At 45.6% G+C, this 25,096-nt stretch overlaps 1 protein-coding gene across 2 annotated transcripts in view; it reads right to left on the bottom strand.

Moving 5' to 3' along the window:
• Positions 1 to 7,231: 7,231 nt before the first annotated feature.
• PBX3 (PBX homeobox 3) overlaps positions 7,232 to 25,096 on the bottom strand; it is a 218,637-nt gene continuing 200,772 nt past the window's right edge. Inside the window, exons 6-9 of one of the 2 annotated variants that reach the window (XM_042914167.1) lie at positions 14,056 to 14,221; positions 12,693 to 12,805; positions 11,822 to 11,911; positions 7,232 to 8,775 (exon numbers count right to left, since the gene is read on the bottom strand). In XM_042914167.1, the coding sequence (XP_042770101.1) occupies positions 8,683 to 8,775; positions 11,822 to 11,911; positions 12,693 to 12,805; positions 14,056 to 14,221 (462 nt within the window). In that variant the 3' untranslated portion in view covers positions 7,232 to 8,682. The remainder of the gene's footprint in view (positions 8,776 to 11,821; positions 11,912 to 12,692; positions 12,806 to 14,055; positions 14,222 to 25,096) is intronic. The other variant, XM_042914168.1, reaches the window with a different exon arrangement.

Here is a 25,096-nt window from a genome sequence, read left to right as displayed (position 1 = left end):
CGTGGGGCTTGAACTCACAAACCGTGAGATCATGACCTGAGCCCAAGTTGGACGCTTAACCGACTGAGCCACCCAGGCGCCCCAAGACTCAATTTTAAATATATCAGTTCTCCTAATGTGATCCAAATCCAAATCCCAACAGAAATTTTTTTTTTTTATGACACTTGACAAGCCGATTCTAAAATTTATACAGAAATATAAAGGGCCATGCTTTGTCAGAATATTCCTGAAGAACGAGGTGAGAGAACTTGCTGTATCACATAGCAAGCCATGGTGGTCCTGACACAGAGACAGACACATAGTTTAGTAGCCATGTGAGCCCAGAAATAGAACTACACACACGTGGACACTTGATGCATGAGGGAGACGACATTGCAGATCATCGGCGAAAAGATGAACTTCCCAACAAGTGGCACTGGGACAATTAGACCCCTACCTCACACCATACGCAGATAGCAGGGACCAAAAAGAAAATCACTTTGCTTAATTTTAATTAAAACTAACTATTGTACCGCTGTTCATTAAAACACCCTACAAAACAATAAGAACAAGGCAAACAACCCACAAATGGGTGAATGGCTTCAACAGGTGCTTCGGAGAAGAGAACACCCCATCAAGAAACACGTGAAAAAATGCTAAAGCCTACTACTAACATGTGATGGAAATTCAAACTGAAATCACGTTGCCGTATCATCCTCTGACCACCAGGCTGGAAAGAGAAAACATAAAGTCTACATGTGGACAAGCACGTGAAAGAATAAATCAGCACAATCACTTTGGAAAACAATTTGGCCTTCCCTAGCGAAGTTTAAGAGGAGCATATACTCAATGCCGGCGATGTCAGCACTCTTCCCGGGGGGCCTTGGGGACGCTCCTGTGCCTCCCTTTCCCCCCGGGCCAGGCTAGGTGAGTTCATCTCCATGGTCCCTCTTGAGCCAGTGCTCTGGGGGAGAGCTGATCCTCCACCACTAAGGGCTCTTCCTTCTGTAAGAGGCTTGCCCAAGGCTCCCCCAAGTCCCCGCCTCCCCATGTACCTTGGGGCAACACCCAAGGTACCCACCCACTGGTCAATTTTGCAAACTTTCTAACCTCTTTAGGGAAGGTATGGATCTTAGACCTAGACCTGCTTAGACCTCTGCTTCCCCCTCTATAACATAGGGCAGCAAGGGCTCACGTTCCACAGGGTGTTTGAGAGGCTGCGGTGAGCTGAACTCAGCCGGGGCTGGGCAGGGAGTGAGCCGTCAGGAGGAGGGCTGGGACCTCTGTAGGCGGAAGCCACTCCCTGCCCTCACGATGCACCCTGCCAGAACTTCTGCCTTACCTGGACTTCCATTTCCTCCATCCAGGCTGTGCCTTTCTCTGAGCCTAATTCAAAGCATCTTTGCAGAAGCCCTTCCCTGTCTCCAGCCCATAAAGATCTCTCCCTTCCCTAAGCTTCCGATGGGTCGGCAGGTCAACAAATATTTCCCAGAAGCTCATCACCGAGAAGGCAACATTTCTGGTGTTGGAGAAACTGTGGGGAACTCAACAGCCCCAGCTTCTGATGGGAAGGTTGCTCAGGCAGTGGTGGTGTAGAGGGAGAAAGGCAGGGAGATGGCCCTGTAACCACCGCACGCTCAGCAACCAGAGCAGCGTCTGGCACTTAGTAGGTGCCCAATAAATAATGGTTGAATGTCAAACCCAACAACTGGGATACATTCGGACTGCAGGCACTCAAGCATCTAGGCTGGTGAACGTGGGTTTTGACGGACACACACAATCACACGCACGTATGACCACGAACATCGACACGCTAAACCCACCTGCACACACACACACGGCCCCAACACATGGGCCTGCTCCAGCCAACAACCTAATGCACACAAATGCTGCCTCCCACACAAAGCTCATTTATTTTGATTTATGAATATTACAAAAATAAACCTGAGTGTCTTCTTGGGATTCTGTGATCCTGACACGGGTCTCCGCGATATTGCTTTTCGCTCCTGGTTACCTGAAATTAGCAGAGTAATTCGGAATCTGCATCTTTATTTAAAAGAAAAAACTGTAGATGCAGAATTATAAAAATTTAATATGCTCCCAGGAAAATGAAAAATGAGAGGTTGTGATCTCGTCTAACACTTTCAAATGTGTTTATTAATTCATGTTTTAAATCATAAGTTTCATTCGGTGAGAGCCATGCACAGCAATAAGCCCGTTTTAAAATATTAATGAATAAACAATATTTCTCTATTGAAATATAACATGCTTCTTTGAACAATGGACCACCAGTAATAAATCAAAACCAGGAGAAAATTGCATTTCATATTTAATACAAGTTGAACTCTGCCTTTTTATAAATGATATCTTTTTTGTTTAATTGGCGTCAGTTCAGATCTAGCAGATTGCTAATAAAATTCTGGATTTCCATATTTAATGATGCGTACACTTTCTGCTGAAATTTTACCAGGAAACAGGAATCAGCCTTTTATTATCTCCCGAGACGGTGAGAGGTGAGGCCTCAGTCCAGCCTTGAGGGCCGGGGGTGAGCAGGCTGGAGAGGGTGGGTGGAAGAGGCCGGGCCACTCGGTGGCTGATACCCCCTGACGAACGCTCTGCTGACCGGAAGTAATCGTTCCCGCTGGAGGGGCCAGAGACGGGGGGCCCCTTCTGATCTGGGCGCTGTCTAACAATAACAGCCAAAAGGAGAGGACCCACCCACTCCATCCCAAGTGCCAGGCACAGCTCATTAATCTTTATGACGTCCTTATGAGGAAAGAAGGAAAGAAGTCTCCCCATTTTACAGGTGAGGAAACTGAGGCCACAGGGCGAGGCGGTGACACGCCCAAGGTCGCCCACAGCTGCTAAGTGGCAGAATCGCCTGACTCGGGTGCCCTGGGTTTTCATACTGCGACGCGTTGCCTTGAAGGAGGTGAAGGAACCCGGGTGTCAGAAGACGTGGGTTTTACAACAGTGAGTGAAGCGGGGCCCCGGCTGGAACGGGAGTGCAAATCACAGGACAGGATAAGTCTCGGGCCAACAGGAATAAGAGCAGCCGGCCGTGGCCCCTGCTACTGCACCACCTTGCTTGATCCTCCTGACAATGCTGGGAGGCAGCAGCTCGACAGCTAAGGAAACTGAGGCACAGGGAGGTTACATGACTTGCCCGAGGACGCACGGCCGGTGTGAGGCAGAGCCGGATTCAACCCCAGCCGCTTGCACTTGGAGCCCCCGTTCGCGGGAGCTAAGCCATGGGCCCACACTGAACCCCCGAGCATCCTCTTTTGTCTCTGTGGTGGGGCCGGTGCCCTCTTGGCTGTGAGGTGTGGCTCCTGGCAGTGCCCTTGGCGGGGAGCAGCTGGAAGCAGGCTCCACGCATATCGGCTGAGTCTGTGACAGCTGAGTTAGCAGGGCTGAGAGACGGTTGGGCTTATTGTCCGTGGGGTGGGTCCCCAGGCCCAGCGGGGAGGAATCGCAGGCCATTTGCTGGCCTCAAGTGCCTGTGGTCTCAGCAGCCTTCCTGAGGGTGTCCCTGGGGTCCCAGGCTGCTGGGGCCAGGAGCCAATGGCTCTCTGATGGGTGGCGGTGGTGGCACCTGTCTCCGCCTCTGCTCAGCCCCCAACTTGGGCTCACCAGCACTGAGTGTCCCCAGCATGGGAAGAAAGAGCCACTTCGATAAGACAGCCAGGCACAGAGGGTGAAAAATATGGGTTTTGGCTTCAGACACACCCAGACTCCTGTTCTGGCTCCGTGTGTATTTGGCCAAGTGGCTTCAGTTTCCTTATCTGTAAAGTGGAGGTGATAATAGAACTCGCTCATGAGGCTGCTGTGAGGGTCCGGGGAGTGAGCCCGGGAAGGGAGAGAGCAAACATCGCCATGGCGTCTCTGACCATTCCGCTTGCCATGCCCCCCCGGTCTCTGCACATGCCCTTCCCCTTGCCTGCTCCACCCGTCCCTGCGCACTGTCCTCCTAATCCTCTCTTCCTTGGGTCCCTGCCTGGACGTCCAATAGGGGGTGCAGAGCCTGGCTCTATAGGAGGACACAGAGGTCTGGGCTCAGCCTTAAAGGATGGGCATTCACCGGGGAGGCAGGGTACAGAACAATGTTCCAAGAAGAGAGAATGAGGAAACCGAGGCTCAAAAGGTAAAGGCTCTCATCTGAGGCCACACAACTGGCAGGGGGCAGAGCCGGGAATCAAGCCCATGCCTGGGGTGGAGTTGGAGATCCGCTCACATCGAATGGCCGCGTGGGCTGTGGACAAGGGGGCCAGGGGCTGGGCCTGAGCTGGACGGCGCCTGGGACCTGCAGTCACCCACGGGACACAGGCGGGACTCTGCCGGTCACAAAATACATGCAGGATGTGTGCCCCAGGCCCTGTGCTCAGCACTTCTCACTCATCATGACGGCTACCCTCCCGGGTCTGCTTGCCTCCGTCAGTTATGGTGCCAGGCCCAGCCGAGCCCAACAAAGCACGTGGCTCTTCCTGTCCCTCATCCCCAACCCTGTGACCCAAAGACACAGCTAGGACCGCAGACGGTCTGGGACGTACATCTTGTACACACCACAGGACACACGTGCTCAGGTGGCCCAGGCAACGGGGGCCTGGAGTGGGAGAGTCGCAAGCTCTGAGGGCTGGCGATAGAGGACTCACCTTGTCCCCCAGAAGGGCCTCACTCTGCAGGCTGGTGGCCCAAGCTCACAGGAGCCTGTCTCCACCCCGCTACGAGCGGCTGCTGCGAGGGGGCCCCAGGGGCCTTCTCAGGACGACCTCAGCTCTGTGGGAGATCCCGGACAGGTGGTGTTCACCTCTTGGCGTGTCAGATTCCCCATCACGTGGGGTTCTGTGGGCATCGAATAAGACACCGTACAGAAAGCACCTGGCCGAGGGCTGGTCCGCAGGAGATGCCCGAAACACTGTGGCGGTCAGCCCCGCAAAGGCCCCTTTCTCACGGCACAACACACAGCTCACACTAAAACACCACTCCGCGTGGGAGACATCCGTGTCACTTTGTCCACACGGGGAGGGCACTACTCTGGAACACCGCCTCTCCCCACCCCCCTCCCCCCCCCCGCACTTGCGGCCAGGGAAGTTTGGGGTCACAGGGAATTTCTAACCTAGTTCGCAAGGCCCCACTGCTTGTGCACAGCCATGCACACGACTGATCCCTGCTCGGGCAGGTGGGCTGCAGAAACTCGTGAACATACACGTACTCGCGGAGCACACACGGGCCCCCGCGCATCTAACGAGACGCATGGACAGGCCCCTTCGCCTGTGACTGGGTGTTCTTTCCTCTGATCTTGTGAAGGGGCTGCGAGGTCCTCACTTCTCCACTCTTGGGGTTCAGAAGCCTGCCAACCTTTCCAATACCCTCATAAGCGCTTGCTATCTGAACGAGGACGGGGTCTGGGATCTTGGCTTCTCAAGGGCTGGGGCCTGATTTCATTCACCTCTAGGTCTGACCCCGAACCCACTGCTTGACCAAGAAAAGGAACTTGATGAAAAGCCCCGTGCCACCCAATCTGGGGTGAAACCGGAGAGATTTAGAGCCCGTGCTGTGGCCCAGTTTCCTGACCTATGAGCGGAGGATGCTTCTGCAGAGAGGCGGGAAAGGCGGAAAACACGCACAGGCTCAACATCCGGCACGTAGAAAAGGAACCGGTATTTTTATTTAGGCTTCCTCCGACTAAAGCCTCAGACTCACGCATTTCCCTCAAGGGTGGCGCGCCAGCCTGTGCCTCTCCAGGAAACTCTGGGATATGTCTCTCTCAACAGACTGGCCTGAGGTAAAAAGCTGGGAGGCTTCTCGGGCAGGGTGTGTGTCTGGATATTAAAGAAGAGGTATTTGTGTGCACGCGTGCGTCAGGTTTCCACGGGATATTCTTGCAAAACCACATAGCATAGAGGTTGTTTTTATGTTCCAAGATAAGAAAGGCTGACCCATAAGCTAATCGAATCATGCAAATAACTACTTAGCCATGGGAGAGATTCCGACAGGCAGGCTGAGAGGCCACGTGAGGGAGGACAGCTTTGGAGGGCGATCTGTTTTATAAAGTTTACTCTCACAGAATAACCGCCTCAAGATTAATGGGAACGGTGGCCCTAGACCTTGTGTTGCCTGGCTCTGGCAACTGAAACAGCAAAAGTTGTATTTATCATAGACAATTTGCCGCGACTGATTAACATTAATCTGATTTCCTGTGAGTCAATTTCCTTGAGATATAGTAAACAGCCCAATTACCTGCTCCCCACTTCTTTTATTGCAAAGATTTAGATCTGAGCGACAGATGGGTATGTAAACATACGGAATTCCGATTCTAATAAAACAAAAATAACGTGTAGTCTAATGAAGGGATTTCTCGTGGATCTAACATTTTACACATTTAGAGTTCTAAAGGGTGCGTTAAGAGAGGTTGTGGGCTTTTGGGGTTTTTTTTTCAATGGCAATCCAAGGCTCACTCTTTTCAGACAAACTGTTGTTTGTTCTTGGCTGGTATCTCACAGAAGCTACGAAAATAAGTGGTGAAGGTGACCAGACTTTTTTTTTTTTTTTTTTTTTTTAATTCTAAGGAAAGGAGGCTACTGGGTGGCTCAGTTGACTGAGCATCGGACTCTTAATTTCGGCTCAGGTCACTCACAATCCCAGGTTTGTGGGATCAAGCCCCGTGTGGGGCTCTGTGCTGAGCGTGGAGCCTGCTTGGGATTCTCTCTTTCTCTCTTTCCCTGCTGCCCCGACCGCCCACCCCTTCCCCCACCTTGCACTGTCTCTGTCTCTAAAAAAAAAAAAAAAAAAAAAAAAAAACCAACAAAAACTACAGAAATGGTCTTTCCATCTAACAAGTGCCAGGGGCATCATTAGGTCAGGGGAGTGTGAGCTCCAAGGGCAGAAGAGACCTGGGTGCAAAGTGCAGACCTTGTTGTCCCATGTCTGTGACCTTGTGGCACTGGCTTAACTTTCATGAGCTGTGCTTTCCTAATCTCTGCCAGTGGGGACAATACCTTCCTTCGGGTGCTCTTAGAACACAGGGATCTAGGAGGATGCATAGGGACGGTCCAGGAGCTAGCCAGGAGCCCGCACCGAGAGAAAGCAGTCAGTCGGCAGGGGCTGTTCCTCCACTCCCTGCTTCACGGTCATTTCAAAGTCCCTCTGGGTAGGGCCACACATTTCCCGGCCCCGGCCTGCCTCCGGGCAGGCTTTCTGCTTTGCTGGCCCTGGCCGGCTCACGTGGTGGAGTCAGAAACGGCACCATTTAATCATGAAAGCAAAAAGTTTATTCATGTTTGAAACTACATATAGCTACCACGAGGAAGACTTTTTCAATCCAGGGTGTAATCCAGTTAGAAAGGAACACGAAACATTTTTAATACATTAGAATCACCGCCACAAATTATTTTCATGACTCAATCAGTTTCAGAATCGCATACAATACAAAAAGAGAGAAAGGAGAGGGAGGGGCCCCATTACACAGGGTGAAATATACAGTACTGAATACTGAAATCTGAATGCATCACAATTAGCCGCCTTTTTTTTTTTCTTTTTTCTTTTGCATGGATTAGTAACAAGATGAAGAACATTCAAAATGCTTTCTCGGTATTTACAACGGTTTTACTGATCCTGTGTTAATTGAAGACCCGATGTTTCCACTCTTGGTTTTTTAAAAGTTGCAAATGCAACCCTGATTTTTCTTTTAAAAGATTACAATGTACATTACATTTCGTGAAGGGAAACAAAGAGTTAATTACAAGATGCAAAAAGGTAAGAAAGAGACGAACTACAGCGTGAGTATTGTTCAGAGGTAGTAAGTGAGCACACTCTAAGCTACAGAACATGTGGAAATTCTATTGGTTTGTATGAGTTCGCATGAGGTAATAAAGCTGTGTTTTGATTGGTGAGATGTATAAATACTCTTTTGCTACACTATATACAACACTCCAGAGAGCAGGGCCTTTGTGGATGCCCAGAGGACGTAGCAAACCTTGACAAGCCTGTGCAGCACCCAGTGCACGCCGTACAGCCCCAGACGGATCTCGTGTTCACCTCTATCAGCAGCAAGGATCTTCATCTCTCAGAACAATCTGGATCCAGAATTTAATTACCGAGCAGACTCTGGGCACTGGTGCTTCCAGAGAGAGAAAAGATGCTACCAGTCTCTGATCTAATTATAACGTAAGAGATCGAAACGCAAACGTGACAAGGAAGATTCTTAAACAAACCATCGTTAACAGAGATAGCCAAACAGCTCCTTTATTCCAACCCCATTAGCGATATGAAAGAAAGACAATCAAAGTCCGCGATGGAAAAATGCAAGAAATTCAATTTAGGTGAGGTGAATCTTTGCATCTGCTCTAACGATTGAGGTTTAGCATATATTGTACTTTTTACCCTTAAGGCCAAGTAATTGGCAACTGTGAAACCATTAATGTAAAATATTGATAATAAATTATGATAAAATAGCTACAGGACTGTCAACAATGTTAAATCTTGGCCTAATTGGATAAAGTGCTTTTTTAACATTGTGTGTTTTTAAGTATAAATACAAATGATTATGATTCCTTTAAAAAACTGATTTACCAAGTTCTCTAATAAGACAAGGTTTTACAGTAAAGCTGTAGATGGTGGGCTACAAAACGCTTTCCTTTTCCTCCTATTGCTCTGAATGCACTTAGCAAGGCATGTCAGCTCAGGGAAAAGTGTTGCCAGAGATTAGTTAGAGGTATCAGAGTGCACACTTCCCGGGCCTTCTGTAGGGGAAGTCACAGAAGATGGAGTTGTTGCGTCCTGCCAGCCTCCATTAGCCTGAAAGGAGAAACACAGTTCAACGGGTGCACGTCTACATATTAATTCTACTCCCCGATTTAAAATACCCAGATGACAACATGAGAGCAAAGATACATTAGCGAAATGTATTTTCTAAACCCACTTTGGCAGGAGTTTGAAGCATGTGTTAAAGTGGGATTAAATGCATGTAAAACAAATCCATCCCACCAAGTAAAGACTTGGCCATAAATCAGCGCGCTGAAGGAGGGCCTCGGCTAGTCTCAGGCTGGCATGCGGCTCGGCCTTTGATTTGCTGTAAAAAGAAAGTGACTCGGAAAGAAACCTTTTCAGAAGGGAGCGGTGGAGAGGCTGAGTGCAATGCCTCGGCAAGACCTCCGGCTCCGTGAGGTGTAAACTTCAGCCCAGCCTGGTCCTCGTTTCCATAGAGAAGTGGCCCGCCCTCGTTCCATACCCGCTCGACAGCCAGCTACTGTAACCCTGGGAAAATGAAGGCCAGAATTTCCTTCCAAATGGGATCTTCCGGAATGAAAATGCATGAACTGTGGAGGAGCACACTATTCAAATCTGTATTCCAATTATCTCTAACTGGGGCTCCTATTTGGGATGTTGCTACTGCTTTTCACACGCCGCTGGCCCTTCCTGCCTCGACCTGCATCGGCAATAACAGTACTCAGAAACAAATTTGCCTTGTGTCTTGGCCTATAGAGGCAATTGCTGAAATCAATGTCTGATCAGATTTCTGCTGTGGCAGACAGCTTGTCGCTACATATTTTTATGTCAGTCAAGAAGAGGGAGGTGCTGGGCTTGCGACTTGGGGAACACTGAGTGGAAGTGACGGGGCGGGCCTTTCCGGAGAGAGGGCGAGGGTGAGCTGGCTGACACCCAGCGCCTGCGGCTCAGACCAGCCTCGCGCTCCGCTGCCCGCAGGCCCGGGCCTCCCGCGCCAGTGTCACTGTGGGTCATGAGGTCCCCCTGCCTCCTTCACATCCGTCTGCAACTTCTGCGAGTCCATCTACAATGTCTTCTTTGAGGCCTGTGCCACCAGGCTACTGAGAACTCCGTCTAGAGCCTCCGCGTAGCCTGGGTCCGGCTGCTAGACGAGCTCTGTGCCGGCCGCTTTCCCTTCTCCCACGGCCGCTGTTCTTAGCGCCCTGTCTTTTGACCGACTGCATAGTTCTGCACATAAAGTCCCTTTCCTCCCTCCAGGACCAAGAGAAAGAGAGTGGGGCGGGGGGGGGGGGGGGGGGAAGGGACCAAACAACCCCACAGAGATGACCAGAGCCGAAGGGACAAGGATCTTCCAGGCTTGAGGCAGATCAAATTCTGGAAGAAGAAAGGAAGACAACTCCGGAGGAAGAAGACAATGCTACGGCGAAGGATTTTCAGAGCGTCCGGCGTGCAGTTGGGCAGTGACGTGCTCGTGTGCGTTTGTGGGCCTCTGAGAAACCCTCTCTACCTGAACGGTGAGCTGTTTTTACCCCTCAGGTATGAAAATCTACTTAGAAGAAGAAAAACTCGTACACAGATACAAGTCTAAAGATATTCCATCTGAAGTAAACATCATTCCTCCTTTATCCACATTTATAAACAACAAATGTACAATATTTTTACCCAGCGTGGCAGCTGGAGGAGAGGTTGTCAGCAAGCATTCTTTTTTTCAAAATAAATTAATCCTTACTCTGGTGGTTTGAGATTATGCACTGTATTATACAACAGCGCCTTATCAAGCCTCATCAGTGAAGATGGAATTCATGTCTGTAAAATGCTGCAGGCAATCACGGTTTCATATTTTATCATGTTGATAAGGATATCGCACATTCTCTGAAGCATTTCAAAACACTTAAATGAAAAAGGAGAAATGCAACTAAAAGGCTTTTTATATGGTTTGTTGTGGGTTATTATGAGTTATTTATAAACCCAAAAAGAAAGATTTGACATTTCAAATGTAAAAGATTTGAGTATTTAATGGTCCTTTCTTCCCTTTACAATTGAACATCCTCAATCACTTTTGCAATCATTAATATTTACTCTCTCCTAGCAAGCCAAGGCCCTAGAAAGGGAGAAATTTGTCCACTTTCCTCCTGATTCTACCACCACGCTCTGGGCAGTTCGCTTCCTCCCTGAGCCTAGAATCCCAGATTCCCTCCACCACTCTTCTCCCCAGCTCTACCCTGATGGCCTAATCCTCCCCTCCCCAGGCTCCCTTTCCGGAGCTGAGGCGTTTTGCCCTGTTCCATCCATGTCAGTGGGGGGTAAAAGTAAAGTTTTGGTGAATTGGTTACAGAAGTTAAAATTGTTCCCTCCATAATTTAAAAAATTTTTTTGAGAGGCTGAAAAGTGCTGAACACGTGTTGCATTCCACCTTGACAATGCAGCCAACTCACTCTGCAGAATGGAATTCTTTGTTTAGCTTGGGATGTTGATCTGTCTGGGGCCCTCCAAGGCTGTTCCCTTCACTTGAGATGTGTTTGGGAATGTTTCCTACTGCTTGATTCTAAGATAGATAAATGACCTGTTTTATCCATTTCCCTGGGACACAGCACAGCCAGTAGGAGACGGCGTCTTAATGGGCTGATGCTTGAGTCCCTATTGATGACAGAATGCCGGCCACTCCTGGGTACCTGTGAGGACTTCTTTTCTTTATTTTCATAAAAATTTTTTTCATGCTTGTTCATTTTTGAGAGAGAGAGACAACAGAGCGTGAGCGGGGGAGGGGGAGAGAGAGAGTGAGACACAGAATCTGAAACGGGCTCCAGGCTCTGAGCCGTCAGCCCAGAACCCGACGCGGGGCTCGAACTCACAAACCGCAAGATCGTGACCTGAGCCGAAGCTGGACGCTCAACCGACTGAGCCACCCAGGCGCCCCATCTGTGAGGACTTCTAAGGGCATCTGGGCGACATCAAGTGTTTCGGTTCATAAAACAAAGTGCGGTAAAAACGCCGCCTTCCCCACCTGCCAACAAGGTGAGAGGCCAAGTCAAATGGCCATTAATTTATTTATCAGTCACTGTTTACCTGACGCTGTTCCTACAGCTCTTCGAATCTGGTTTCCCAGAGTACTCACATTTAGGTTATGTGGACTGTACAGTGAGTTTCCTCCAAGGCCATCACTGTAGCCTCCCGTCTGATTGATAACATGACGGAGGGTATCCACCTAGAAGTGAGACGAAACAGAATTCATCATCCCAAATCTATTAAAACATCATCATTTACAAAAGGAAACAATTTGAATTCTGTGTGCCACAAGGGTTTAGCATCTTCAGTGAGAGACAAATTGATCAATCAAATGTGACTGGCAGAATTTCAACAATTCTTTGCATATTTAAACTCACACATCTTTGTTTTTCATGCCAGCCAAACAAGAACATCTTCGTAGCAATGCACACTTGCCACCTACGTCAACGAAACGTGTGTGGCTGTGGGTGAACGCTACTTATAAATATGTACACGGGATCTCTCCCTCTCACACACACGTACGCACACACCTACACGCATAAACACAAGTGGTTGTTCTCAGTTAAGAGGACGAGAAAAGAGTTGAACCTGGAATATACTTTAAGCACTCAGGTTTTTTTGATTCTGACTTTTAAAAATCCGGAAAGGAAACACACGCACATGTTCTCGAACCATACGCACACACTGGCACACACAATTTTTGTTTTGTTTTGTTACAAAAGTAAGATGCACCCAACCCTGTCCATGAGCTCAAGCCAGAGCCGAATGCATTCACAAAGTTCATCAGGTTTGAATCTTCCAAAGTCACTGTTCACTTGAATTCTCATTAAATTAAACGGTGGGGCAGATGGGTCATGTTTGGAAGCACCCAGCACAGGGTCTGCACGGAGGTGCAGACCACTTCCATGGGGTAAGAGCATGGAGTTTTGAGCCCAAACCCTACCCTGCTAGAAAGGCCCCAGTTGGGGCATTTCTCCTACCTGTGATTGCACATTGGCTCCGACTTGGGACCCTTGGTAAGAATCCCCATTCAGACTCTGCATGTTCATGAACATGTCCCCAGAATTTGGGAGGTTAAAAGAACCAGAAGAACCTGGAAAGGAAAGAGTTAAGTAGCTGAATAACAGAGAGCTACACACATAATCCTCAAAGACCTAGAGGCAGGGAAAGGAGAAAAGGTGCAGAAGGGAAAGGTCGTGTACAACATAAAGCATTTCCAGATCTAAGAAGATGGAGAATAACTCCAGAGAGTTAGGTCCTGGGATTCATTTTGCAGCTAGGAAAGTCTTACCAGTGGGGAAGCCCAAATAGGAAACAAAGAGGAAATCAAAGTAAACAGAAAAACACCCAGCAGCTGGTCTGGAACCACCCCCTTGTTTTCATTTATCTCTAGGACTTGGTCATTAAATGAGCCCTTTGTCATCACGAACTGTCATGGCAATTAGAGAATAAAGGTTTTTCTGAAGCTCTTTCTTAGCCATGCCTTCTACCTAACTTTCATCTGTTTATGTTTCATTAAAAAGAGCTGGAGTGGGGGAGGTTGGGGCAAGAAAGGGGATAGGAGAGAGGGCAGGGGAAAGACAACAAAACAAATAAACAAAAATCCCTCACTTTCTGAACTTTTAAACATATATTAAAAAGATCTGCTTAGAAAAGCCCTTGAATCGCATCTCGAGTCCATCTCCTGCACTAGCTACACACCTTTCACTGTTACTCAAGTGCCTTGTAATTTTTAGATGTTTCTAACTCCATCACAAATGTCGCATAAAATGTAGCCAAAATGCACCATGATACTGCAGATATGCATCCATGTATCAAGTACTATACCCCTCACAGCTAACTACCTACCAAGTCGGCACAGGGGCTAAAGAAATGCTAAGAAGGACAGCAGACTGTAGTCTGCAGCTAGATTCAGTAGAAAGCACTGCTCTACTCCCAACATTCTAGCTTCATTATGCACGGCAACAGATAAACTTCCCACTCGGGCTATTCCATTCATTCTCTGACAGACCACTGGGGACCTTAAAATGATACATGGGACGATACAGTTAAAATAATTATTAGCGATAGCGCTTTGCATAGTTGCTGAATTCAAAACCACTATTAAGTGTAAAGGTTCCAGAATCTACCAGTAGCGAGTGGCACTCGTTATGAACAGTGGGTTTACAGACTCTGGCCATCCACTCGTTCACCCCTCCCAAGAATAAGCCCTGGTTTTAATATAAATCTTCCATTATAAATTCACTGTGTCCTCAGTCTGGCTCTTGTTTCCTGGCCTGTGGGACAGGGTTTTGTGGCATAAGGCCGCCTGAGCCGAGTCGGGAGCGAGCACCCAGTACGCACCAGAATTTGGCGTGGTGGGCGAATTGGTCTGGTTGTTCTGCACAGCTGCGGCTACTGCGTGTGCGGCGGTCACGGCTGTCTTTGCGGCATAGAGGTTGGCTTCTTCCTGAAACTTGCCGATATTCTTCTTGTACCTGATTCGTTTGTTGCCAAACCAGTTGGATACCTGCAAATTGCAAGGACACGAGTGAAGGGGAAGAGAGGTCAAAGGTGGGGGGGAAGGAGTCAAATTTCCAGGAATAACTGTCGGATACCAAGGGGATGCCTTGGGAGACACTCAATTCCTAGCGTGTAATTAATCGCCTCCTGTGGCTAATGCATCATGGTTCTAGGGGCTTGGTTTCTCTTTTCGCAAACTCTCGGAAAGATACCCCTTCTTGGGAGTTAGCTGCAGTAACGCTAAAAAGGATGGGAGCGCTGTTCACTGAAAGGATTCAGTGGGTATACACCAGTTAGTGTATGAACGATCAGTACCCCCAAAGTAGCTGAAAAAATGAAAGGCAACATTTGTTAAGCTAGGTAAGTAATAAATACTTGTGAAGGAATGACTTATTCTTTTTGGCTCTGGAACGATTTTGGCAGTTGGACAGTAGAATCATGTTTGGTCTGCTGAAAAGAGTAACATCAATTAATAATGGATGAAAAATCCCTTTGTCTCCAGTCTTAGAAGGCACTGTGTATCTGCCAAGATGGCTGCTCAGGCACCGCCAGTTAACACACGAGAAGGTCACAACTTGAAAATTCAAGTAATTCCAATAAGGTCAAATGCAAATATGGGGGAGCGGCGCTGATTTCATCAGGTGGAATATACTTCTTTCTTTGGCAAACTACTTATGATGTCAGCCCGTGCAAGTGGAAGAGATTTCCAAAGACAAACTTGGCAACAGGAAGATTTCATCACATTTCACTGACAGCAAAACTTTGGCCTGAGACTCATCGCTCATAGTTACGTGAAGTGTTCAGGCACCTGTAGCTGAGCTATGTAAAGAAACTAAAACCCACACAGCAGTTTATAAAAAGGTACCCACCTGCTATATAAAAGGCTCTGACCTCCCTTTTGTTAAAGTAACAGTTTAAAAATACTCTTCGTTAACTTCTTAATAATCTGTCAAAGGGGCATGTTGCTGTAGTATCAGGCTGGGTGGGTCACTATTTTATTCTGAGCAGCTATTCAGGGGCCCTGAGGAAAAATAAGGAGCGGCAAGAGTCCTCCAACCCGATTTACACCAGTGGGCGTGCTTACTGACCGTCTCTGCCAAGTCTTTAATTGCTTTGGAAATAGAACTCTCATTCTTCAACCTGTGGCACTCATCCTTCCAGAAGAAGCCAGAGAAGTCTGGCAAGGAAGCCACGGGAGGAAGACAACGCTGGCCTTGCTGCTGCCCACATGCTGTCACATACTGGGGAATCACTGCGTGCACATATACAAAGGCAGGTGCACTTACTGAGGACCCATGCGGCAACTGTGAGCATAGGTTCAGCAGACAGAAACAAGCCAAAACTCACCGGGAAGTAAATACGTGACAGATCGGGACTTCCTAGCTGTTTCTGTTCCACTATTATCCCTCCCATGCCTTAAGGACTATATGTATCACTTCCTTCCTTCAGAGCAAATAGTACTAGTTGTAACTGTCATTCAATGACTCTCTCCTATGTGCCAAGCATTACGCAGAGCCCTCTGAATACATTTTCTCATTCAATCTTAATAATCTCAGGGCTAGGAGGCCAACTGAGGTGGCTACACAGGCATAACACATGCCCCAAATCCAATGGCCTTTTCTCTTTCCTTGTTTGCTCTTTAGCAGTATCTGACACGCCAGGGTGTGTGTGTGTGTGTGTGTGTGTCTTCCCTAAAACTCAGTTCTTGGCCCTCTTCTCTCTTCTCCTTGAGCTATCTTATCCATATTAATGATTTCAATCACTGTCTCTGTGTGATGACTCCCAGATTTCCATCTCTATCCCTAACTTCTATAAAGAATTTCAGTTCTTGATATTTTAAGGACATTTACATATAAAATGTTCTGCCACAGCCTCCAGCTCAAAAGGTCTAAAATGGAATTCATGTGTTTTCTTTTTTCTTCTCTGTTTTCTCTGTTTTCCTTCTCTGTTTTCCCTTTGTGTTCAGGGCATCTCCATCTCTTGAAATGTGGTACTTCCTACCTTACAAAGTCCCTGATTCCACCACTGGACGATTCTAATGAATATACAGTTCTGTATTCGGAACCAAGATCTGGTTCCCTCTTGCTTCCAATCACTGGCCTTAAATGGTCCAACACCCAGACGGTCACAATATTAAGGTTCTCAAACAGCCCTGAGCGACTGAACCCCACTAGGTCACCGGCCTTCTCTGCCCTCCCTTCTTTGAGCTCCAAGTGCTTGCAGCAGGAACACATGATCATTTCGTAGGATGTGGTGGGGGGAGGAAGAGCCAGGCGAGTGCACAGGTGAGAAGGCAGCGGAGGCCTGGGCCAGGTAGAGCAGTAGTTATCCAGAGAGCAGCTATCATGGGGGAGGAACTGGCAGAATTTGCCCACGGGCCAGCTGTAGAGGTCAAGGGGAGAGGAAGAAGCCAGAGATGATGTCAATGTGGGGCCCAGGCCTCCAGGAACATGGAGACAGATGCTCTGGGAAGGATTCCTGCACCAGAAGTCAGCCTCAGTGACTATTAGGACCCATTCCCATTATATGACTCTAAAAACAAAAGTTCTGACTCAAGATTGAAAAAGCAGCATATAGGGATCCGCTCTGATTATGCCGGTCAAAGGAAGTCCTCTTAGACCCTACCTCATGTTTCACAAGCACATTCTCAGCTCAGGAGGCAGACCTACAGAGCTGGTTTGCAAAAAGCTCCTTCAACATATAATATCACACTAGTTTATCCGAATAAGACTGGCAGGCCTTCGAAAGAGTTAAATATTGAATGTTATCTATCTATGGTGCAAAGGGAGATAGTCCTGGTTGAGAGGGAATTCGGCATTTCTTAAGTATAATTAATGAAAATTCCCCAACTCTGAATTTAGCAACAAAGGCCCATCTTAGAATTCTCCTCTTCTAAACAATTCTCTGCTGGATTCCGTACTTTGTAGTTAATATTACCTTGACAATCAGAGAAGCTATAATACATTAATGAAACCTAGCCTGGAAAATCAGATTACAGCTTTATTAACAGTTTCATAATTGAGGAATCTGGGTACCACTGAAGGTCTCATCTCTAGCTATGCAAGAATCCTGTGTTTATGCATACCCCTGGACCAATCAAACAACAGTCATCACTAATAAAGGTTTATTTAATTCTCACAGTAAAATTTTAATATCACCAGCAGCCTGGGGAAGCTTTAGCAAGTGGATTTGCTTGACATCAGATCGTTTCTATTCTGCTAGTCCCAATACTTCTTAATCTTTAATATCAAGGCAATTAAAATTAATGGCCACTCATCCGAAGCTACTGTGGGCAGTGTTTCCTTGACATCAATTGTTTGATGGGATTACCTAGAGGTTAAACTAACAAGCAAGGTTTAATTGGAAGCAATGAAAGAAGCAGTGATCATACGTTATGTTTAACCTGCATAACCACATCTAAATGAATATCTAAAAATGTTAAACTATTTCTCAAATTAAAATATGCACGTCACATTCTGATATCACAGATTTGGGTATTGCAGCAAGCAGCTATTAAGACCATACTGCTGCAACTAAGATCAGTTTAATTAATGCAGAAATCGACACCTAAGTTCAGGAATTTCTTTCACCTTTTAAAAACCAATGGATACAATTAGTTGCAAAAGAATCTCCACCCTCACCCTGTAAGAAGCACTAAAAGCTACAGATCACATGTGTCCTTTCTACACGGTGCTCACAGTGGAGCCAGGCTATACTCACGGGACGCTAAGTGGAGCCGGGCTTGCTCCGTCTCGGAACTGGAATGGTCTGTACGTTGGCCCCAGAATAGAAACACAGGCAGGAAACTGGTGGAGAGAAAGGGAATGCACTGTCCCGTACTTCTCTTTTGAGCCATGTATCAAGGATTCATGACTCTGCACTGTGCAGAGGGCGAAGGGCCAGGCAAGATTTTAAGATCAATTAAAAATGAGAATTAAAAAAAAGAGAGAGAGAATAAACATACAAGTACTTTCCTCCTTCTGTTCATGTTCATTGCTTTCAGCTCCCAGGCCATGAGTCTCTGGCAATTGGGGAAGTGAACAGTGAACATTCTGCAGGCTGCTGGTTTTCAGGAGCCCTTCTGCAAGGCCAAGACATGGCCAGAAAAGCTTCTGGTCTCGCCCATTTACTAGCCATGTGTTCGCCTAACTCCATCCAGCAGCAGACTGCCAATCGCTTTTAACAAGTCAAATGTTTTTATATGTGGAATCTAAAAAAAAGACAAACTCATAGAATAGTTGGGTATATTAATGATTTGGCCCATGGTAATTAGCTGAAGACTGTTAGTTAGCAATGGCTATCACCCATGTGTCGCCAGTGAAGGAACAAGAGATCCAGACTAGACAAATTGCCCAAAACCACACAGCAAAGTGTGACAGATCCAGATCCAGATATCAACACCATTTTTTCCCAATTGATTTTTCCCCATCAATTTTTTCCATATCAATTGAGATATTTACTGAGTATCTCTTATGGTCAATACTAGCCTACGTGTCATGAGGAGATAAAAGAATAAATAAACATGTACCTGTACCTGCCTAGAATTTGCAATCTGATTATAAAACAATGCTAGACACACAAAACAATTAGCAAAAACTGCAGGATGGTGATGATCAGACACCCAGGGTAACAGTACAGATTCTAAGTGCAGCAGGGATCTGAGGAAGAGAAGTCCCAGCAGGTCTGGGAAATCAGAGACTTCCGAGGTAAGGTAGAACCTGAACTGGACCTCAGCCTCAGTCCCACTCAAGAGCATTTTTACTGAGACTCCTATTTCAGAGGAGCAAAACTCTAGAAGCTCTGTTGACACAAACAAGCCAAAAATGCCAGCTGCTACCTCCCTCTTCGTACTAACTTAACTCCCTTTTCCCCTCTCAACCTCTAAACCCCTCTGTGGTGGTGAGACAGGAAGGAGCAACTGTTCTAAAGGAAAGGAGGAAAGGAGATCCAAGGAGTGTTTCTGGAAGATGTGACATCTGAGTGGAGGCCTAACAAGAAAGGAACATTCCCCCTGGGAGAATGAAGGCACAGAGAGAGCAGGGGAAGGCATGGGTACCAGGATGGGCACCAGTTACGACATGTGAAGGACCAGCAGGCTCAGGCTAAGGAACAGGACAGGGGAGAGTGTTCTAGGCAAGGGAAAGCCTGAAGAGGCACCCTCACACCTCCCCTCTGCAAGGCTGCACTGAGTGGAGAAGAAGTGGAAGGAAGACAAAGGCAGAGTCTTCTAGGAAGTATACTGGGGGATGGGGTCAGGGGGGGCCACCTGAGGCCAGGTAAGGCAGCCTTCTCAGACAGCTGCCTGTCCTGTGTCAGTGGACTGCACGCTTTTTACTGGAATAGTCCCTAAAGAAATTTTGAATAATCAGGTACCCACTCACACATATTTTGTCCTTTGCACATTTTTTAAGTTGGCATCTACTATTTTTCATTGTAAGTTTATAGTTATAAACAACGTTATTTCAGTATGTCATAAATGTTGACATTTTAAAATAAAACTGTAACACAATTCTTTAAAATGTACCCAACCGAATTTAAATAGCAAAGCAATTTGATACCCAGTATTCATTTTAAAAACACATAAACTTGCTTTTCTTTAACAGTCAAAAATTTTGCATCTCTTAGAAGTGTATTTCCATTACATTTTCCTCCCATATTATCCTAATGCAATATACTTTTATGCTTTACAAAAGAAAAACATGGAAATTGAAAATTTTACACTGTTTTTATTTCCTGTAATTATAAGCTCTCCATGTTTCATATATCTTTCTGGATTAAGCTATCATTACAATTAGTCTAAAACTGATCAAAGCAATACAGACTTATTTTAATGAAAGTACCTACTTTGACCATCAAAAGTAACTTTTTAAAAAATCATTCATGTACTTCTTAATCAGAGGGGTGCAGGGTTATAAAGGGCTGATTGAAGGGGGTTTGGTCATCAAACTTTCACACAACCCTTTGGTGGCACCGGGGAGGGTCCCACCCTTTGGGGCAATGGGCCATCATATAAGGTGGGAGGATTCCTTTCACAAAGCGGAAAAATGGCAAGTGATAAAGCAGAGGAAGGAAAAAACCCACATGTTGCTTCCACAACAGCCGCTTTCTGAGGCTCGCGGATTTCAGGCAAGAGTATATACATACATGTGGAAAGCTGGCCGGGAAAACCTTATAACTGCGCCCTAGTAACCTCTGGAAAATCTTTGGCTACTTTGTGGACCATGTATACCCTAGTTTGAGACTGTTGCCTTAAGTAAACAGGCTAACTCTGGTTACAGTTTAACTTCTTTGTGTGAGTACATGGTGGAAGTCCCCTCACCGGCTGTGCCTAGGAAAGACCTCTGGCTATAAAAATGGGGCTCATTCAGGCAACTGTTGCTATGTGTCTCTATGACCTTTTGGAGCTCTACAAAGAACAAATTTGTCAGCTCCAGGAAATAAAAAACATTTTTTAAAGTTTGTTTACTTATTTATTCATTCATTCATTCATTCATTTCTTTATTTAGAGGGAGGAGAGACAGCGCATGCACACGCATTGGGAAGGGGCAGAGACAGAGAGAGAGATAGAATCCCAAGCACGCTCTGCTCTGTCAGCACAGAGTCCGATGCAGGGCTGGATCTCACCAACCATGAGATCATGACTCGAGCCGAAATCAAGAGTCGGATACTTAACCGACTGAGCCACTCAGGTGTCCCGGAAGTCAAAAACATTCAGATTAAAGAAGTAAAGCTAGGTAGATAGATATGGTTTACTTATTATGTAGCATAACCATTCTGGAGAGTAAGCCATCACTATGCATATACCCTTTGCATCAGCATTACTAAGAAGTTATCTTGAGGAAATATTTAGAGATACATGTGCAAAGTGATTCACGACAGTCTTGCTTATGCTAGTAAAAAATAGATTAATTTATAGCACATCTCATCTGTGTATTGGAATATGATCATTGATTAAAAATCATGTTAAGGAAGAATATTTAGTGACACAGGGAAATATTCACAATATATTATAAAGAGAAGGAAAGGGCATTTGTTTTTCGTTTCACACAGCATGAGATTTTTTGGGAGTAAAAATATTCACAGATATACAGAGGTATGTGTGTGCACACACACACACATAGGAAAAAAGTACAAGGACCCACATACCAATCAATATGTGATTATCTTTTAGAGTGCATTTATAAGTGGGCCACCTGGGTGGCTCAGTCAGTTAAGCGTCCGACTTTGGCTCGGGTCATTATCTCGCGGTCCATGAGTTCAAGCCCCACGTCGGGCTCTGTGCTGACAGCTCAGAGCCTGGAGCCTGTTTCGGATTCTGTGTTTCCCTCTCTCTGACCCTCCCCTGTTCATGCTCTGTCTCTTTCTGTCTCAAAAATAAATAAATGTTAAAAAAATTTTTTTTAAATGTTTAGAGTGGATTTATAAGCAATTTCTATGTGTTTTTCTGTGTTTTTTCCAATATTATCCAAATTGATTTCAGATAAACAGGTATTGGTTATTTTTTTTTAGTTAGAAAAATGTATTTTACAATGAAAAAAGGGAACCAATCTGCTTCTTAAAAATATCAGTTAGAAGTCACTTAACAATCACTAAGAGTGCACATACCGGGCCCTGTGTTGGCCCACACAACTACAGGAGGCAACAACAATTCCATTCCTGTGATCTATCTGGAGGACAAGCTTGGAGCTTGGCAGGTCCAAGGATTCTTGAAATAATTAAAATCAGACACTTTGTAAATTTCACGCCATTAAAATTTCCCAGACTGCTTTGAAAACTCCATGTTCAAATCATAAAGCTAAACCACCTACAAAGTCTCTATAGTCACTGCAAGCCAGTTTATTAATTAGCGTTAACTGTATCTTACATTTCACATTCTATCACTACACTTATCATTTTAATCACAATGTTAAATAAAAGAGAAAAATTATTACTTCAAGACTGAATCTGCAGGAAGCAGGAATGGAGAACTTTAGAGTTCATCTTTAGTTTTGCTTCCGTGCATCGAATACATTAGGGAGAGGATCGGCACTTGTTTGGAAAAGTAGCAGCTGACACTAAAACATCATTACTGAAATTAGGAAACTGAAAATTTATGAAGCACAAATCTTAGAAAAATTTGCCATTGTGTTTCCCCTGTTTACTTGTGATGCATACTTTATGTTCTGTGCCTAATTAAATGCAACAGATTATGAAATGTTGAAATGCCAAGTCTTGTATAATGGAACATGTAGCATATTTACATGGTAAACAATTTTACCTCTAATAAATAGTTTTTCCCTAATCAATATGTTTTCATCCCCGTTATGTGATTCAATGTGAAATGAGGGATGGAAGCCAGATAACTGTTCAATTTTTAAAGTGAATGGTGTTAATAAGCTAAATCTCATTCCACTCCTCTCCTTCCCAGGGGTGCACAGTCAAGTTTATGTAAGGGCAGAAAGGCTGGACACACTGTAGATAACCATATGTGTGCATTCCCTTGAGAACCCAGAGGGCAGCTGCAGCAAGGGCTTGACAGCCAGACAGACCTGTGTGTGCAGCCCAGCGTTGTGATTTCCTAGCCGTTGTTGGCTTTGTCGTGCCATCTAAGGTCCTCCTCTCCTAGTCTGCAAGATGGGATAACAATACCTACTCCTCAGCGGGCTGCCGCGAAAATTAAATGAGAGAACGTGTTAAAATATACAGGACTGTGCCCGGGATGTACCAGGCACCCAATAAATGTTATCTTTCCCTTTTCTTAAACAAGCAACAAGAGCAACAACAACAAAAGCTTCTGCTGGCTTTGCTTGCTTCCTGAGGTCACTGAGGTCAGGTCACCCTCTTCACATGAGCGTTGGATGCTGGGAGAGCGGGTCCAGGCTCCCAGTGCTGGGGGAGGGAGGGTACTGGCAACAGGGAAGAGGCAGCAGCAAGAGAAGGGAAAAGGGGGTGTTCCCCTGGATAATGGAGCATAATCAACTTCCTACTAGAGGTGGGTAACACCCAGACCGAGGGCTGCAAGCTGCCACACACCTCCGGGCGGCCATTGTGCACAAACAGTGGACAGTACAACCTCTGTCTCCTCGCCCCTCCTCCCTCCTGTCCCATCGTAACCACTTGCAAGACAAAGCACTGGACCTAGAATTTGTGGAAACCTGGTTTTGGATCCTACAGGCACCTCTGTTTATGACAGCAGCCATTAAGAAGGGCTCATTATTACATGCATTATCTCATTTAGCCCTCTCAAAGACCCAGTTTTACTGATTTAAAAACTGAGGTCAGAAAGTGTATGGAACTTGCCTGAGGTCACACAGTCTTTCTTGTTCTTTTTCCACTGTCTTATCTAATAAGATCGGTCTTTTCTTAGTGCTCTTCATGAATTGTTTATTCCATTTTACTTCTTTTCCATTGGCTAGGGCTACAAGAGTATATTCTACCTTGTCAGTGCAAAGTATTCTGGCTCCTTTATGGTTCAAATGTGGTTGAGCCCAAAAATCCAAACCATTTTTTTTTTCTTTTTAGAAAGTAAGTTCCAAATTCCTAACAACGGACTTGAAAACCAACTTTTGAAACACAACCTACTTCTGATGGGAGAAGTGAACAAATAGAAATTCAGTTTCCAGAGGATTTGAAATAATTTAAAACAGACTCACTTGTCAAGTACTGTATTTTTTTTTTTTTTTATTTGAGGCTGTGAAAAATTTTTATTGCCATAATGTACTGACACCCTTACAGTTTGGCTTTGCCCTTTCTACTCTATGCATGATAGACTGATAACTGCTCATGACATTCACAAAGAGGCTCATGTGCAAAAGTATATAAAACGTCAGCCTCGCGGCCACAGTACACAGAGAACAGATGACACCGTTCATCTCCCTAAAACATGTGCTGCAGGGTGGCTCTAAATTACCACGGAAGATGTTTCAGTTAAAGATTTTTTTTTCTTTAAAATTACTTCTCTCATTAAAAAAATAAAAATCAAAATGTGTTAGGTGTACAACTGAATAGATTCTATGGAAAGCCTGACAGATTTTGAAGCACTGACATCACGAGGGCAGAAGTCCCTCTTGCCAGCTGCACTTAAAGGTAGGGCCATCTACCAGGCAACACATCAGCATCCCAGATCAAAAGTCAAGAGCACTTCTTAAACAATAATGAACCAGACTTTTTGTCCGGGTAAGTCTCATGTAACAGAAAACATCAAAATTTATTTATTGAGTGTCCTATGTAAAGAAGCCCTACAGTTAAGTCTTTTATTTCATGGAAACCCTTATTTATTCATTTATTTGACCACCACTCCCTACTAAATACACACCCTAGTTTCCCTTTCTTTCTAAAGATCTAGATTATTCACTGGATTTATTGAAAATGGTAATACCTATCCTCAAAAACCTTTCAACATACCTAATTAGTTCTCACTGACAATGAATCACACGCATTTTCAGAATAAAGAATACACCAAGGATAGGTCTAGTCAGAGACTAAGAATTTAGACACAACCCTACTCACCCTGGCTCCTCTTTGGCTGTCTCCTTTGTGGAGCCTATGAAAACCTAGGGGCTGGAGGCTGCTAGCACATTACTAGCTCGCCAAAGGCTGGACTTTCTTCTGGAACCTTGACAAGGCTTTGTATGCACCACATATCGAGTAGGAAAACTCTGGTTGAATGGGTGGCAAATTGGCATTTATTGAGCACTCGTGATATACCAAGCCCTGTACTAGGCATTCTACATATAGGATCTCACTTAGCCCTCAAACCTCTGAAGAGATTATTACCATCTTAAATTTACAGTTCAAACAACGGAGACTTCAGGTTAGATAATTTGCTCATGGTCACAGCACTACTTAATAGTGGGGGAGTGGAATATGAGTGGCTTTTCTGCACCTTTCTACACGGAATGTA

Source organism: Panthera leo, chromosome D4, assembly GCF_018350215.1.
Source record: "Panthera leo isolate Ple1 chromosome D4, P.leo_Ple1_pat1.1, whole genome shotgun sequence".
NCBI lineage: Eukaryota > Metazoa > Chordata > Mammalia > Carnivora > Felidae > Panthera > Panthera leo.
This window is presented reverse-complemented; position numbering and strand designations above follow the sequence as displayed.